Below are 16,903 nucleotides of genomic sequence, written 5' to 3'. Positions count from 1 at the left end.
GCAAATTTGGCCTAATTGCGGGGCCCACGGTGTAGCTGCGGTAAAAATTGACGACGACGACGAATACTTTCCCGATTTGACGGCTCTTCATTAACCGGGGATGATGTTGCAAAAATGATGTATGCAACTTGTGTACAAAGCTATTTTGCACGCGCGGGATTAAACGCTCGCGCGCGTATGCTTCCCACTTCTAAAAAAGTTGTGGCGTACACACATGTTGCATAAATAACTATTATTTAAGCGTAAATGCTCGAGAGGAACCATAAATAAATAACGAAACTAAATAAACAAATATTTTTTTGGCAAATTCCACAACGAATTTAATTGTTGATGAGAATCGCTGAAGATCAAAGACCGGTCCGAATATTCGGTATAAATATACACATAACTTTGTAAATTTTCCATGAGGGATTACTACGCGAGAACGGACAAATAGGTTTCTGCATACAAACCAGAGTAAGCAGACGTGTATTAAACTTTTACGGTTGCATGATTTGGATTTTAATTTGTCGCAACAGAGTTGAAGTGTTTGTCGGGTCTTAAATTAAATTGTATTTCGTATAAAATGTCATTTAAACTGGGTGGCTTGAATTATCGCACAAAACAAAGTAGTTCTGGATGTTTCGAACAGGAACAAAAGGAAGGGTTTAGATCCTCTAAAACTGATTGCGTCTAAACAGACATGCTAATTGAGCTGTGTGAGAAAAAAAGAAACACAAATGGGTGTTTTTTGTTTGTTTTTTATTTGGGGCGAAAATGTTTTGATCTTACTCCGTAAATGAGTTTATCGTGAGAGATTAGATAACAAATCAAGATATTTTATGACTCGTTTGTGTTTTTAACGTTATAAGATCGTTCCAAAAAGTGCTAATTATCATTATTCCTCTTTATATCTATGAAATAAACTCTTGAGTTGTATATTTATACTTACCAGGGGCACTAGAAAAGTTTTCAGGCGCAAACTCCGAGTCAATCCGGTTTCTTGTTTACCAGAGAAAAATAGCTTTTTGTGTTGCTGTTTTCTGCTGTCTTTGGTACATTCTAACCCTTGTGGTGGAATTTACAAAAGAATATTTTCGTGTGATGCTTTTTTATTACGTACTTTAAAACTTTTAAAAAGCTGGATTGTGAAGTTAGATCCAGAAACAGGTTTTTTTAAACAGTCAATTGGAAAACTGTCAACGTCCGAGAGACGTCAGCGATCGCCACGCCACACGGGCACCGCCGATTTTTTTTGTTACATCTATTTGAAGTTGAAAGTTTCCGTTCATAATTTCGATATTTTCGACAACTCCCAACGCTTCGCATCGCTCGTAAAGTGAATATCTTGATTGGTGATCTGTTTCGTTGCGAAATTGCTTGGCTCCAGTTCCAAATCGCGACTAAATTTGCTCGTTTCTGTGTCATCCAACAAAACGTTTTCAATATATTTAAGGCATGGAGAGTATTGGAAAAACGCCACATCAATAATGCATATATACAGTATTTTACGTAAAGTATCGACAATTTAACATACAATTCGTTTCAAAGTATTCTATAGCAAGACAAAGAAAACAACCTCGATATGGGAAATCGCAGATCGTGAAAACTACGATTGCACAATTCGACTGAATACCGTTTCAGTTTGTTTTTCATCAATGAATCAAAGACTCCAACTTGTCAAAAAATTTATTAACGATAACTTTCCTACAAGTCTAGCGAGAGTGGTGGTACCCTCCGTAGATTATCGGGGCTGCGACTTTCGTGTGCGGATGGACCGCGGGGCCGGACCTCGTCACGATCGCGTTGAACCCGCTGTGTCCGTCGTCTTGGTACTGCACCTTCCTGACGGTACCGTCAGGCTCCACCAGAGTGTACTCCCCTTTGACGACGTCTCCGTCGCGCTCTTCCGTTTGTTCTTTGATGTCTCCGGTGTGATCATCTTTCACTCCGTACTCGAAGCGGTACTTGGGATAGGCCTGGAACCAAACAAGGTGATACCGTTCGCACCGCTCGCGTTAGATCGGTCTCACCACGGGCTCCACTTTGGCCAAAGCTTGCGAAGCGTACTCCACAGGGTAGGCCGCCGTCGCCGCCGCCGCCAGGACCACCAGACAAGCCTGCAACATCTTCGGAAAATTACCAAAGAGAGACACTCGCGACCGCTACCTTGTTCATTTTGCTACCGTGCACTGCTGACTCGAGAGAAAATCTAAACGTATTTATAGGGGCCGGGGTGGGCCCCCTCTAGCGCGATGACCAGGGTCCATCCGCGAGCCCCCGATCGAAGCTTAGAAATCGGGGCGCCACGGTTGCGTAATTCGCGTTTTGTCAGTTTTCTTATCGGGGGTCCTTGCATTGTTTGGGTTTGTTTACAAGGAACTTCCTGGCCTTGGGCCGGTGAAAGTGAGGATTACGTGATCCTTGCATCTCGTCCTGCGAGAAAGTGCCATTTTTATGGTGGCAAATTGGACGGGGTGTTGCGTAAGCGGACGCCAACTGGGGCATTTTCGAATTTTTCACATTCTTGGAAAGGCTCTTTCGAAATTCGATTTTTGCCACTACGGGAAAAGTGGCTGTTCTAGTTCTTTCTCGCAGAGCGGTGGGCAGAAGCGCTCGCTTCAAACGGAAAAAATCGCTCCTACCGAGTGTTCGCGGGTCAGTAGCAAGTGGATGCGCTTTTGCAACACTAGGTGATGTTGCTGGTTCACCACTGGAGCAGGTGCGTACCGTGAGACGTTTAAATTAAATTTATTACAGTGAAATCCATTTAGAAGCAACGAAACGAAAAGAAGAAGAAAAAAGCAAATAAAACCATAGAGATAGATAATAAAGGTGACAAGGAACTATTTACCCAAGGCATGATGAAGTCAAATTGCTTTTTAACAACAGAAACAATATTTTAATGTTGAATGGATCAAGTTAAAAATTAAGGTTAAGTCAGAAAGTGAGGTTATCTCACATGTTTATAATAGTCATTTTATCATTTTAAAACTGGAATTTATGCTGAAATAGGAAGAAATTAAATTCCGAAACATCTTTTGCGTGTTGCGTTAGCTGATATTCACCTCATTGCACAAAATAATGCGCTTCAGTGAAGCTGTGCATTGTTGGTTGCCTATATTGGCATGTTTGACAGATCGACTATAAAGAAGAAGACAATTAGCCCAACAACGACCTGTCCTGGCCTCGCAAACCCCAACCGCTAAGTATTTGCTCTTCCGTGTTTGCGTTCGGATTACCACGAACTTCCTCCTCTTCCTCCTCCAGACACCTCTATCATTGCTTTCAACGAGCCTTGTTTACCTGAACGAAGAACAGTAAATCCCGGTTCCAGACGCGCTTAATAATGAATGGATCGATGCGACCCCTAAGAGGAGGTGCATCCTCATAATTTATGCACCGCTCGGCCGTAAATATCTGTTTCCGAAAGAGGAAAATGCGAATTTTTCAAAGTAACGGCGCTCGCACGATCCCGCCGCCCCATTTCGCCCGATAATTATACCATCACCCACTACGGTCCCGTTTTGGGAAAGGCTGGTCGCGTTATCTTCACATCTGGAGCGGGGGCGATGGTAGTCATTAAAGGTGGAGAGGGCTCGAGGGCAGCGATGAAAGATGCGATTTGCGGTAGCGGTGCGGATTTGTTTGGGGGCAGGAGCCGCCCACTTGTCTCAGTCAATCAGCAGTTTATCGCTGGGGTCGACTAATAAGAGGAAAATAATTTTCTAGCGGTATTCTTTATATATGAGTGCAATAAAAGAAGGTAATGTCCATGTAGGATGGTCCTAGTGATAGTCGCTTATAGCGCTCCAGCTTTCGGAATTATTGCATAATATATTCTTCGTTGCAGGTGGACAATTATGGGCGAGATTAGATTTTGCCCGAGTGGGTCACTAACCCCCCAAAAATTGGCCCGAGGCCGAGAGTCCGAGAGGCACGCGAGCCTCCGAAAAAATCGCGCAAATTCGAGTCGTGCGGTTGGGCGGCGGCAGATTTTTTGGCAATTTGTCGATCGTTTGTTTGTGTTCCGATGATGATGATTAGTGTTATTAGGAGCGATTAAGCGTGTTTCGGTGCAGATTTTCATGTTCCACCTCTACTCGGGTAGGAGTTTATGTGTTATAAAGATGGGGCACGAGGCACTTTTTGTCAAGTTCATGTTAATGTGGGCCTTGGTGCGGGCTCATCGTGTTAATTGATTTCGAGTTGCGACAAACGGCGAAATGAAGGGGGTTCTGTGCGGGGTAAGTCACCCTGACATTATTTTCACAATTTATTGCACGATCCATTAATAACTTGATCGAGAAATGCAAGTTGGTTGAAAAAAAAATGCGTTGACAACTCGACCAACAACTTGAAGTTTTCTTAATTAATTATCATATTAAAGATTTTGATATTGTGTAGATTTAAATGTACTATTTTTTATTTTAATTAACTGCAGAGGTTGATTTTTATGTGTTTTTTTAATATTTTGAAAATATGTATAATAATCTGAACAACTGGTTCTTGCCTCGTCGATAAATAAATCATCCATGAATAAAATAATGATCTGGCGTACTGTTACATATTTGATTACAGGACAAAAAAAAGTTAACAAAAACGTGGAATGTTTCTTTTTTCTGATATTAAAAATAATTACAAAAATTAAAACAAATAGCATCATATTTCTTTTTATGATTTGTCGGTATACCTAAACCATCTAATGTTCATTTTATAACAACCGGTTTGACCTTTTTTGATTATTTTTTTTTATATCATTTTATGACAAACATTTGAAACAAAACCATTTAAAACTAATTTCTTGAAACAATGAATGTCAAAACATTACATTAGAACAAATTGTACGAAGAAACTAATAACTTGGCAGATAAATTGAAAATAATGTAATTTAAAAATTGTCCGAATGCTTGATTCTTGGCATAATCTGCTTTAAAATGAACGAAAAGTACCTATTTTCCATGAAATTTTCTAAATTTAAGCGTTTTATGAAAATCTAGAAAAATTCCAAGGGTGGAATCCAGAAGCTTGGAGGCTATCATGCTGCTCCTATGCACATAATTATCAAGATATTTGATGCTCTGTATAATATTTTTCTTCCATATCTTTCATTTTGCACAAATATTTCAGTGGGAGTTGCTATACGTGCATTTTTTTTTATATTAAGTGGGATAATTTATCGGCTAATATTTCTTGTATCTTGTCAATGTATTATTTTTTTCTTCAAACGTTCGTAAATTATGACTTTATACTGCTGCATTGATAATGCTAAAGTGTCACTTCATTGTCATGGCATCTAACGAGGTGACCAGCGTCCGTGAAGTTATTATCTCCGCTGAGGAGCGTCCGTGAAGTCATTATCTCCGCTGATGAGCGGCTGTGAAGTAAACTAGCTAAATCATTTGAAATTCCTGCCTCAAATTGTAACAAATTCGTGTCTGAATGCTGAATGTAAGATATTGAAAGCTTAAGTGAATAAATAAATAAGAAACTTGTACATTATTGCAAATGTACAGTTTGTTGCAAAAAACTCGGGAAACGAAAATTTTCCTAATGTAAATTTGATTTTGTCCATTTGTCAATTAATTGTCTATTTCACATTACTTATCAAATAATTTTCAAAAATGTCATTGAATTTTGACGTTAATCCTAACCTATCTCTCGTAAGAAGGTTTCACACTATGGAAAAATTGTAAAAATGTGTCAATTTTATTCTGAAAGTTCCCGTTTTTTTTGCAACCAACGGTACTTACAAAATCTATCCAAATTAAAACGGGTTGACAGACGGGTAATTATTTCGCATTTTATTCACAGCGTTGTTTATACTAGTCATTGTCATAGCAACGCTTTGCAAAACGACCTATATTAATTTATCACTTTATCAGTCTACCCAATCTCCTACCTGGTTTCTTAACATTTCTTAAATAATTTGCAATGAAGGTTTGAAGAAAAATAATTTTTCAACCAATTTTGTCAGATATTTTCCTTAGATGATTTTTTAAAAATCTTTATTTTCTACTTACTGCGTGTTAAATTGTTTTTCAAGTTTTTAGCTCCACCATTTTATTCATATCATATAATATTATTTGCAATGTGTTTTTAATATCAATTTTTTATACCGGATCAAAAAATTATTATTATTTTATCCAACATTTTTTTACCGAATTTTTTAAAGGGACTACGATTTTTTTGAAGAATTTTAAAAACATAAGTAGGTCATTTTTAAACTATAATGTCTTTTTCTAAGAATTCCAAAATTTTCATCTGGATCTATGTATTTTCATTTTGATCTTCATCGAGATCTTGATCTACTTCGATTTTGATCTTCATCTAGAACTTCATCCACATCAAGATCTCGATGTTTATCTAGATTTTGAATTTCATTTAGATCCTGATCCACCTTTGTCTCGATCTCGAACTTCATTTTGATTTTTATCGTAGTATCCAACATAGATATTGATCTACAGGGTGTCGCAAAATTAACGTATTCCAAGTCGGGGGTCTTGTAGGGAAAAATCTCAGGAATCTCGAAAAAATAAAATAAAAAATATAGGGGGGTCTTTACAAAGATATATGGGTCTGAAGGTTCAAACTTTTCATCATGTTTTCTTCAAATAAAAAATATAAATGGTTGACATTCATTTTGAAATATAGTGAGGATGATTATGTAAAATATTAAAATATAAATGAAAAGACATTTCTTGAAAAAACAGCTTTATCTCGAAAAAATAAGTTTTATTTTTCCAATTTTTTTTCAAAAGGGAAGTACAATTTTTTTTTCAAAGTGACCAATTTTTTTTTAAACATTTTTATTTGGTCAACAGGATGTCCCCTACTAATCCCCGAACTCGGAATACGATAATTTTAATTCACCCTGTATATCTCTATCTGGATCTTTTGTCTTCATTTAATCGGACAAATTTTACATTTTATAATATATTAAGATTAGGAAGCTTTTTTGAATTTTATTTTACTTGTAAAGGGATAATCTTTCAAGCTGAACCGATTTCAGGGTGAAAAATATAATTTAATATTTGTTCAAGTTTGACGTGAAATTTATAAATTGGTGTTACCGATATGTCAGCGCTTGCATTATCCTTTTGGTAATCCCACATTGACAAATCGATCCAAACCTTTGCAAAGCGGCCTAAATCCCCATCAAAAAGCGATTCTTTACATTTTGTCCGATTGGTTCGATCCTCGCATTTCCCTTTTCGATCAGCAGCGAGTCTTCCTGGTCGAAAAATGATTTTCCTAGCCCTCGTCGTAAAACTAACGAGCTCTGTAACTCGATCCTCTTTGGCAAACCTCGCCAACACACCTCTCCCCATTTCGGTAAAATAAAATTCCCAACGATCAAATTTTAATTCTTTCCGCTGAAAAATCGCCATTCTTTCGTCCCACATGAATATTCATCGCCTTTATTAACGCCAAACCTACACTCCCGACAAATTAAAACTTCATTTAACCCTCGCAAAACCTGCAGCGATTAATTACTCTCGCCCTCCTCGCTTATGGTAATCGCGATCCAGATCCGCCAATAACCGCGTCGATGATTCGATATCCACCTGTAGGACGCTCCGAGATAAATCACCTGTGGGTCGCAGCCCAGTTGTGCGTCACTTTTTAACAGCTAACGGTGATCCGTGTCTCTTCGCACCTCCGAATCCTTTTCGGTCGCGACCCCATACATCACCAATAAAACCGTCAAGACAATTTATTGCCGATAATTCCAATACAATATTTTATTGCGGCGTGGGAGCAATTTTAATACAATACAGTTGGCGATTTGGGAGCGCCTTCAACCTGCTGACTGCTTCAGGTCGCGCTCTTGATGACGACCTGCTCGGCGGCACCGGCCGCCAGGTTGTCCCTGGTCGACTGGAACCACTACAACTACCACGAGCCCGCGGGACCGGGGACTTACGCCTTCGGCTACGACATCGACGATCCTGCCACGGACAACGTCCAGTTCAGGAACGAGGAGCGGCACCCCAACGGGACCGTCACCGGGAGCTATGGATACGTCGACCCTGAGGGCAACGTCAGGGTGGTTAATTATGTTGCCGACCACAGAGGATACAGGTGCGTCGGAGGCTCCCTCTGGTTGCCCCAACCCAGGTCCCAGGTGTATCTTAGGTCCTCTTCCTAATATTTATTCACTTTGATTGTGACCACAACGAAAAACATAGTAGACGCTGTTTAGCTGTGTGCTGCATACGTTTTACACTAAATATTTGTGTGGTGATGATGTGAAAATGTCAGAATTGTCAAAACTTGACCATGGTGGTAAAGCAATGATTTTAATGTATTTAGATTTATCAATATTAATAACGGAAATCAATATTTGACGTAGGAGAAACTAAAAACGTCTGTCTGATTCTGTGATCACGTCTGTTCAAAAGTGGGGTTATATATCCAGGTACAGATTATTTAACGTAAAAACTTCGAAATCACCTCATGCAATTCTCGATATTAATGAAGAACGAAGGAAATAGTCATTTGGTAGTAAGACAAACGCGAAAAATGCTTGGGGATTACCTACTAAAGGTATTCAGAACTTTCAATTAGCATTGATTAATACACATATTTTCAGATAAAAACTAATCAGACAGAAAGTTCAAAAAAATGATTTACAGGGGATGAAAAGGCAGAAGGTATCAAACTACAACACTTACTAGCCAAAATGTACAACAAAAAAGCACAAATAGAGTTAACTTTATTGGTGATGTTCGTCTTTGTGCGTTGTTTTCCCGTTGGCTTCAATAAATGTCTCGAAACAAGTCAATATTAACCGTTTGGTCCCAACTTTGAGAAGACGACGTGGCATTTTCTTTTTGAATTCTAAAATTTTGTACCAAAACTCAATTTTATTGATATGCGCACAGTGTACGTCGAAAAACGTTTGCGCAAGTCGTTCTCTGTTCTGTCTTCTGTGAGCGTGACGTTTCTGTCAAAATGGCGCCTCCGAGAGTTGCCAACTGCGACTGGATTTAGTGTTATCTAAAATTCCCTATCAATAACCTCGCAACTGAAAAGTTACTAGGGAGTGGTCACAATCAAAATGAATAGATTATAATTATGTGCAAAAGACATTTTTACAGTTCTTACAATTTTTGTTTGTTTGTTTGAATCCACTTGACTCAGTCGAAAGATTTCTTCCCGACAAAACCAGTCACAAAGCCAAAGAGTCTGATTGTGTCCTGCACTTTGTTGCATCACGATGTGGCGTCAGAGCGATGCGTACTGACGATAAACCTACGCGGAGTATGTCGTGGTGTAAAGAGCTCGCCCCGCTTATTTCTGTTTTCTACGTTGCAATCCTAGACCTCAGAGATTGATTTTCAATTGTTTTTTTTTTTCAGAGCTACGGAAGAAAACTCGCTGAAGCTTTCCATGCTGAAGCCCATCCGCTACCCCGACACCCCATTCTTCGTCCCCCCTGCGAGCTACCAACAGCCGAAGCCACTAGATCGGTTTCGAGCGCCCCACCAACGCATCTTCGGGTACCAAGGATATCCGGTGTATCGGCGATACTTCTTCCCACACCATTAATTACACAGTCCTGCTTTGTAGCTTTAACTTATTTAATGCTTAAATAAAGAAACAATACAAACATCGATTAAATAATTGGGGTCCCGGTGGGCACCCCCGCCGCGCTCCATCCGCGCCGATTCCTAATGTTAAGGTCGCAGCTTAATTTTATCGGCGCGATTAAAATAATTACCTTACGCTTATTGTTGATGGATTTTTGTGGCGATTTCATAACAAGTGAACTTCGACCTTCTCGGGTCTGGGTGTGTCTCGCCGGTAAATATCAGCAATTGCAATTAAGAGTGCCTTAGTGCATGTAACAAATTGTATTTTTATTTTTACCGGCGGGATAATGGCTGAGCGAGTGCTTTTGTGTCGAAGATTGATGTGAATGACTCGAGAGTACGATTTATTATTCATAGTGGCGATGGTGGAAGTGAGACGTTCGGGCCTCGACCTATGGCTCGCTCCCAACCGTTGCGTGCCCGACATTGACCACAGATGAGTTAATGCTCAGTTTTGAGGAAATGATAATTCGACTTTCGTCCGATTTAGCATTGAGTGAACATAATTGTATTGCATCACTTCTTGTCGGCGGAACCAGCATGATTGGCTACTTTATGTGGGAAAAGCTCCGACCACCTGATAACGGCCGTTAATGTCTAGAATTAAGATCAGAGTAAAGTTCACGCGATATTAACACCGTTCACGACCTATTAAATTTATTGTGGAGCAACAGAATAGACGGCACAAGACCTAGAAGGGGGATTGGATTTTTTCGACGTTCCGAAAAAATCCACAAGCCTTGAGATGAGTGCCGCGGTGAAGGAGCTCATTGGTGATTAGTATAAATACGGTTGGTCGGGGAACAGCCCCAGTCGAGCTCCGTACTTGCAGTGCTACCAACACGATGACTTTCCTCCAGGTGAGTCGATTTTTACGACAAGTTGACATTTGGTAGGTCGTGAGACTGTGATATATCACGACTCCGCCGTACAAGACTCGATGACTCGCCTTGTCAATTAGTCTGATCGATGCCCTCGCATTTAACTCTTTGGATTGTTGGTTGTCTACACATCAGGCGCTTAATTCATTTCTAGCTGAGCTTGTTTGCCCTCGCCGTCGCCGCCACCCGCGCCGGAGTGGTCCCCGGAGGCTACCCTGGTTTCGGTTTCGGGCACGGCGCCCTCGTCGCCGCCGCCCCAGCGCACGACCCGCTCGAAGGAGTGGATTACTACGTACTTGTCGTATTTGTTTGCTTGCAAGAATTAAAATCGTGATTGCAGGCCCACCCTCGCTACTCTTACAACTACGGAGTCGCCGATGGTATCACCGGGGACAGGAAGACCCAACACGAGGTGCGCGACGGTGACGTCGTCAAGGGTTCGTACTCGGTGGCCGAACCCGACGGTTCCATCAGAGTTGTGGATTATGCCGCGGATGGAGTGAACGGTTTCAACGCTGTTGTGAAGAGAATCGGACCTGCGGTACACGCTGCGCCGGTGGCTGCAGTAGCCGCGGGACATGGACTCCTGGGACACCACGGACACTACTGAGGGTAAATGATTGGGCGAGCGATGGGGACCGTTTGTCGCAGGCAACTTGCAGTATTGTAGTATTATTATAAAATAATGTGTTTTTGTACTTTTCTTCTACTATTTTTGTAATAAAGTGTGAAATTGGATTTGGAGTTGATTTTGACGGGTTGTGTGGGTTTGGCTGACAGGAAACGTCCAATATGAATTATTGGACAGATAAATTCTTCAAAATGCGCTCTTTGCAACACCATAAATCGCTCTACGAGTGAGATAAAGACTTGTTCCACACATCACAGTGTTTCTTTTGTCGAAAAGTATCAACGTTTTTACTTTCAGTAATAAATGGCTTCGTTTTAGAAATCACTGTCAGTGCTTTGTGTAATGGTTTTTCGGAGCTCTGGAGCCTTCTGTTGCCAGCGTGGTATATTCGTCCATGTTGACGACGAAAAAATCTTCAAATGTGTGTGTAACGAGTGAGCTCAAATGCACCATAGAAACAGTATCGCGCGTTCAAATGAAATCCTGAGTAGGCGTTGTAAAAATTAAATCGTTTAGAACAGTGTAAAGTTTGAATTTCCCGCCGTTTGACATTTGTTTATGTTTAATCGGGACATAATTGAATATGTTTGTTTTCAGCAAAACGTGCCCTTAGGTATTTGCTTCGAGAATAGAAATCGTTAAGTTAATCTATTTTTAATGTAAAACATTGTAAAGAAAGAAAAAAAAGAAAGATTTTTTTGGTTAGGTGTCAACATGCTCCAATTAATCTACGCTTTAAAAAAGCACAACAATTGACGGTTTCCTTCCCAGCCTTCCCAGCCCAGGATTTCATTTGAACGCGCGATATCAGATAATAATTAGTGTTAGAAAAAAATCATAATTTTTACGTGCCTTTTTAAAATGTTAAATCACTTAGGGTAAGGTAAGCTAAGAGTACGCACCTAGTGATTTTTACCCTCTAGAAACAAAATTACTAGACATTTCATATAAAATTTCATGAACTCAGTTTCATAAAAGTATCTGTCAAAGTCAGAAAGCATCAAACTCCAAATTAGGTTATAAATATATTTTTTATTGAAAAAAAACGACAAACAGCAGTTTGCGTATTCTTTGGTTACTGGTAACTAAAGAGTACGCATTAAGGTTACCTAAGAATACGCACCCATATGAAAGTATACACAAACAAGAAACATTTTGAAAAGTTGATTAATCAACTAAAAAAACTTAAGCAAATAACAAAAAATGAGACATTCTCTAATACAAGTAAATATAAAAAAAATAAAAAAATAGAAAACATAACATAACATTTCAAATTAAATAATCAGAATTCTATTACCAAGTATTAAAAAAAAAAAAAATGAAAAGAAAGTTACTTTTTTGTTCGACACTGTCAGAATTTGAGAATTTTTTCCTGTGTGAACGGATTTTGATAAATTTGACAACTTGTCAAAACGAAACGTCAAGCTAATTTTAAAGATTTTCAGCGATTTGGAGCCTTTGGGGGGTTCGTCGAACAAAAAAACGTTGTATTCAACTTGTCCTTGTGTAATTTGGGCTTTTTTTGGCACTCGTTTCACTCGAGTTTTAAACTGGCCCACTCATGCCAAAAAAAGCCCAAATTACACGCGAACTCGTTAAATAAACTACTATTTACTTTTGGCCACATAAGTTACAAACAAATATGCCTCCTGTATATGAGGTACATAATTCGTGCCACCAGTCCTGTCCTGTAGAACACTGAATTAAATCTACTTCAGGAGGTTCTGAGTAAAACTCCTGGCAGCCTGGACAAACTCCTGCATTCTGAACAACACCCTTTTTACCCTCTGTTAAAGATTTTGACTTAATTGACTTTACACTCGAAAATTTTAGTTTCTTGGCAATCTTCTTTATTGCAGTATTTTTGGCTTTTTCTAACTTATCTTGGGATGTGCTTGCTTTGTTCTTTAAGTTATCAAGAAAAGGGGAACTCGTTAGGATGGATGATTTCTTACTCTGGCTCTTCCTCTTGTTAGTTTTAGGAAGTGCTTGGGGAACACGATATATTTCGTCAATAGATACTGTCGCTGATGTTTTGGAAGTGGATGGGCATGTTAGCTCTTGTAAAATGGAAACATCTTCAAGTTCCATTATGACATTTTCGACTACTGACTCCCTGTCTAGGTCTTTTTGCTCTATTAGTCGAGTTTATTCTGGACATATTATAATCTCTTGTTCTATTGGTGTATTCAATTCTACATGCTGTTCTCTTTCTTCGTTTTTAATTTCTTCGCTTGAAGTAGTGTCAACACTGATTATTTCACCTATTGGGTTATTTTCATTATTTTCAGCCAAGGGTCTATCTGTCACCTTTGAAGGTGCAAAATCTTCTTCCGAAAAAACATTTTGGTCGTAAGGCCAAATACGTTTTTATTTAACTGCCTTGTCCAAGGTGGCGATTCTATTATAAGACCTTCCAAAAATTTCAGCTACTTGGAATTGTGTAATGCTTCGCCCAGGGTTAGAGATCTGCCAAGTATCTGCTTCCTCGGCGTAAACTTTTTTTAACGATCCATAAATACCTACGTCAAGATCCTGATCCTGAAGGTGCTCCATTCATTAGTTCTGGCTTCTGACGCTTTCTTGGGAAAATAAGTGCTGGTGGTATGTAATTTCCAACGCAGCGCGTGCGATACTAGTTTTTTCTGGTTGTCGAACAGATAAGTTATGTTTCTGGCAAAAAATTATTGCCTATGGGATAGATTATTTGCAGTTGCAAATTGAAAAGCTATTGTTTGTAGCTGTTTCAAAGTGACCCCATAGAACAAGGTATCTAATTTTTTTATATGCTGGACAAGTTCATTTTCCATTTGCTCGGAAAAAATTGGCTTAAAACGTCCTAAATTTTTGGGAATAGTACCTGATTTTAGCCTTTTCCTCAAGGTACATTCATTGATATTTAATGACCGAGCAACAGATCTTTTTGATTCACCCTTAGATATTCTTTCTTTGGCTTCTTCCATTAATTCAGACGTAAATAAACATCGATCGGTTTTTCTTTTGTAGCGATCCTACGAAAACAAAATTTTCGGTGTCAGGGCTGCTTCCCGAAAAAAAAAAAAAATCTAGGCAAATATCAAAGAGTACGCGCGTACTCTTTGATCCTGATTTAGTGCGTACTCTTTGGTAATAACGAACAAAAGCAAATATCTTGTGTATTTAAATTGAAAAACTTAAGGTACTATATCTTTAGAAGGTAGCGCCATTCCGCTCCACAATTTTTTGACTGGAAATTAAAACAGATGGCATTATCGATAAATCCTGTGAGTGTGACAAAGATAGAATCTGTCTGACTCGATACAAACATCCCTTAAAATTGTGTATACACTCAAAGAAATAGTAAAGGTTGATTCAACCAAAATAAATGTTTAACTAACAATGTCGTTAATTTTGTTAAATTAAACTACATTAATGTTGTATTCTACTAATTTGAAACAAAACGTGATGGTTATTACAACCAACAAAAAAATGTCACACAACAAAAGCAGCAATAACTTAAAAAATTGGTGCATTATACAATTATTTTAGTCATTTGACTATTAATTTATAGAATTTTGTCAAATCAACCTAGAAAATAGTACATATTATTTCTCAGTACTATCAAATTGTAATTCTAACCCTGTATCTGTTTGAAGTACTATTATAGTGGTAGACAAACCAAAATCATTGTTGAATTAACCCTCAGTTTTGTTTACAAAAACATAAAATTGTTTCGCAGTCCACTATAATAGTCGACTAGGAACGTTTGCGTTTGCGCACTTATATTGCGTCTCGAAACCCACGGGATTCACGGTGTTATTGTATCATGGGATTCACGGGAATGTGAAGTGAATATTATATTGTGCACCACGTGCTTATCTTGATTGTAAAGTAGGTACTTTCTACAAGTACTTATAATGGATGATACTGAAGATATTAATAACTTTGAATATACAGAGCTATTGGTAAACACGTTTACAAACCAATCGTCAGACTCAAACGGTTTGACGCCAGCGGAAACAGTTTTAAACGAGGCAGATTTGGATTTGAGCAGTTTACTAAATAGCTGGGGATTTGGGCACTTGTTCCAGATACTAAAATGTAAGTGCTACTCACATTGTATCTCTGACTAATATCATAGCTCACAAAGGTAGCATAAATAGGTATTTCTGCTACCACAGGTGTGTTGGGACTGTTGGGTTAAATTGAAACATACCAGGTGCTTAATTAACCCAAAGAATAGACAAAGTACTTAATTTTTATTTGCTTCTTTTCTGGACTTCATTGTGACACTTGGCCTGTTTGAATCTAAGCTAATACTAATAGGTAGGTACTAATCGACAGAATTTATTCTATAATTCTGTTGAATACCTACATAATCATAATAATAATAATAATAAACGCTTTGAATATAATGTAAGTACATAATTATAGCCGAAGAAGTCACTCGAGAAAGATTGTTGTATATGACTGAAGAAGATCTTAAGGAATTACTGAGGGCTTTTAAATTGGGCGTTAGAATTGAATTTCGGCGAAGATTAACGGAGTGGAAAATACAAAACGTTGAGTAGACCTATTGGGTAAAATGTTATAATAATGTAAAAATAAATTATTTCAGAATGTGACCACATGGTCGACGTGTGATACAATTACAAATAGCGACATCTCAGCAGCCGCTGAAACATTTCCATCTTCGTCTTCATCCACTTTATTAAATAATTATAATCCTTTGCCATACTCAAATTCTTTTGTAAGTTACTCACGTTTTGCATTTTTTTTTTCATTTTTGGGCACACATCATTTTCTTTCAGAACCTTCTAGAGACTGTGAGAAACTTTCCCAATGGGGACTACGTTTTTAGAATTTTTGACAAGAACAAGAAGTTAGATGATGCATCAAGAAAAATTATTATAGATTCCATAATACAATGGCACATGCAGCATTCTATAAGAATTACACGGTTTATGTTTGAGTCTTTGGCATCTGACATTGAAGTACATTTTAAGGATAACAAAGTATGTATATCTAAAATACATAGTCAAAAAGATATGTTTTTGAATTTTTGATCCATATTATAAAATTTCCAATTATGGTATGTGGATGTACCATTTTGATTGATATCTCATATTATGTATAAAGTATGTTAAAATTTCAATTATTCGTAGACCATCTACTATAAAAAAACTGGAAATATTCCATCTGGAAGACTCTATGATAAATATCAAAACCATACTAAAAGACTTAGAAGATTAGGAATACTCTCATCTCCTGTGAGCAGATCAGCAGCATCCTCCCCCATTTCAAATAACATCAATGAGGAAAATTTTGATTATGATGAAAATAATGATGAGGTAAAGTAAAGCATACATATTTATGTACTTAGCTGACTTTTGAAATATTGGTAAACTTATTTCGTCCAGAGCAATGACAATAAGTTGTGGTTAAAATTGAATAACAGTCCCTGGAGTGATGTGCAAAAAAAATGGGAGAGTACATTTACGTTACGAAGAAAAGAAATTTTGGATAAAACTAATAATACCGCAGATATTGTTAAATCTTGGCCTTTATATAGACACTCCGACGGATTTAGTTTGGTAACGATCAGTGTTTTTTTTTTATGAAAAATATTAAAAGATGGTATTATTTTGTAGATTGAATTGGACTTCTCTCAGTTACATAAAGAAAAAGGCTATAACTTGCTACGAAATTGGGACAAATTCAAAACTATAATTCTACCTATTTTGAATGAGAAGGTTAAAGATAAACAAAACGTGAATCTTCTTAAATCGATAAACACCGCAAATCCTGGAGGTGGGTATAATATATCATGAAAT

General features: G+C 38.1%; 3 protein-coding genes and 1 long non-coding RNA gene across 10 annotated transcripts in view; 3 read left to right on the top strand and 1 right to left on the bottom strand.

The window, feature by feature from the left end:
* The window catches only part of LOC138131156 (larval cuticle protein 1-like), a 21,565-nt gene extending 11,421 nt beyond the window's left edge, over positions 1 to 10,144 (top strand). The window contains exons 1-3 of one of the 3 annotated variants that reach the window (XM_069047989.1): positions 2,584 to 2,701; positions 7,802 to 8,064; positions 9,345 to 10,144. In XM_069047989.1, coding sequence (XP_068904090.1) covers positions 7,814 to 8,064; positions 9,345 to 9,534 — 441 coding nt within the window. In that variant the 5' untranslated portion in view covers positions 2,584 to 2,701; positions 7,802 to 7,813 and the 3' untranslated portion in view covers positions 9,535 to 10,144. Of the gene's footprint in view, positions 1 to 2,583; positions 2,702 to 2,728; positions 4,227 to 7,801; positions 8,065 to 9,344 lie in introns of those variants that run through there. The other 2 variants (XM_069047987.1, XM_069047988.1) reach the window with 2 other exon arrangements.
* Positions 1,656 to 16,903, bottom strand: part of LOC138131163 (cuticle protein 19-like) — a 26,893-nt gene continuing 11,645 nt past the window's right edge. Inside the window, exons 1-3 of one of the 5 annotated variants that reach the window (XM_069048000.1) lie at positions 2,149 to 2,310; positions 2,016 to 2,099; positions 1,656 to 1,958 (exon numbers count right to left, since the gene is read on the bottom strand). In XM_069048000.1, the coding sequence (XP_068904101.1) occupies positions 1,695 to 1,958; positions 2,016 to 2,099; positions 2,149 to 2,157 (357 nt within the window). In that variant the 5' untranslated portion in view covers positions 2,158 to 2,310 and the 3' untranslated portion in view covers positions 1,656 to 1,694. Of the gene's footprint in view, positions 1,959 to 2,012; positions 2,109 to 2,148; positions 2,311 to 16,903 lie in introns of those variants that run through there. The other 4 variants (XM_069047995.1, XM_069047997.1, XM_069047999.1 and 1 more) reach the window with 4 other exon arrangements.
* On the top strand, positions 10,299 to 11,197 carry LOC138131158 (larval cuticle protein A2B-like). Its single transcript, XM_069047991.1, has 3 exons — positions 10,299 to 10,438; positions 10,614 to 10,751; positions 10,800 to 11,197. Exons 1-3 carry the CDS (start codon positions 10,424 to 10,426, stop codon positions 11,067 to 11,069), a joined length of 423 nt encoding a protein of 140 aa, XP_068904092.1. The 5' UTR covers positions 10,299 to 10,423; the 3' UTR covers positions 11,070 to 11,197.
* LOC138131169 (uncharacterized) overlaps positions 15,027 to 16,903 on the top strand; it is a 5,063-nt gene continuing 3,186 nt past the window's right edge. The window contains exons 1-7 of the long non-coding RNA XR_011159721.1: positions 15,027 to 15,170; positions 15,504 to 15,631; positions 15,688 to 15,819; positions 15,881 to 16,084; positions 16,235 to 16,420; positions 16,490 to 16,663; positions 16,721 to 16,880. This is a non-coding gene — a long non-coding RNA (uncharacterized lncRNA). The remainder of the gene's footprint in view (positions 15,171 to 15,503; positions 15,632 to 15,687; positions 15,820 to 15,880; positions 16,085 to 16,234; positions 16,421 to 16,489; positions 16,664 to 16,720; positions 16,881 to 16,903) is intronic.

Source organism: Tenebrio molitor, chromosome 5, assembly GCF_963966145.1.
Source record: "Tenebrio molitor chromosome 5, icTenMoli1.1, whole genome shotgun sequence".
In the NCBI taxonomy this organism is placed as follows: domain Eukaryota; kingdom Metazoa; phylum Arthropoda; class Insecta; order Coleoptera; family Tenebrionidae; genus Tenebrio; species Tenebrio molitor.
This window is presented reverse-complemented; position numbering and strand designations above follow the sequence as displayed.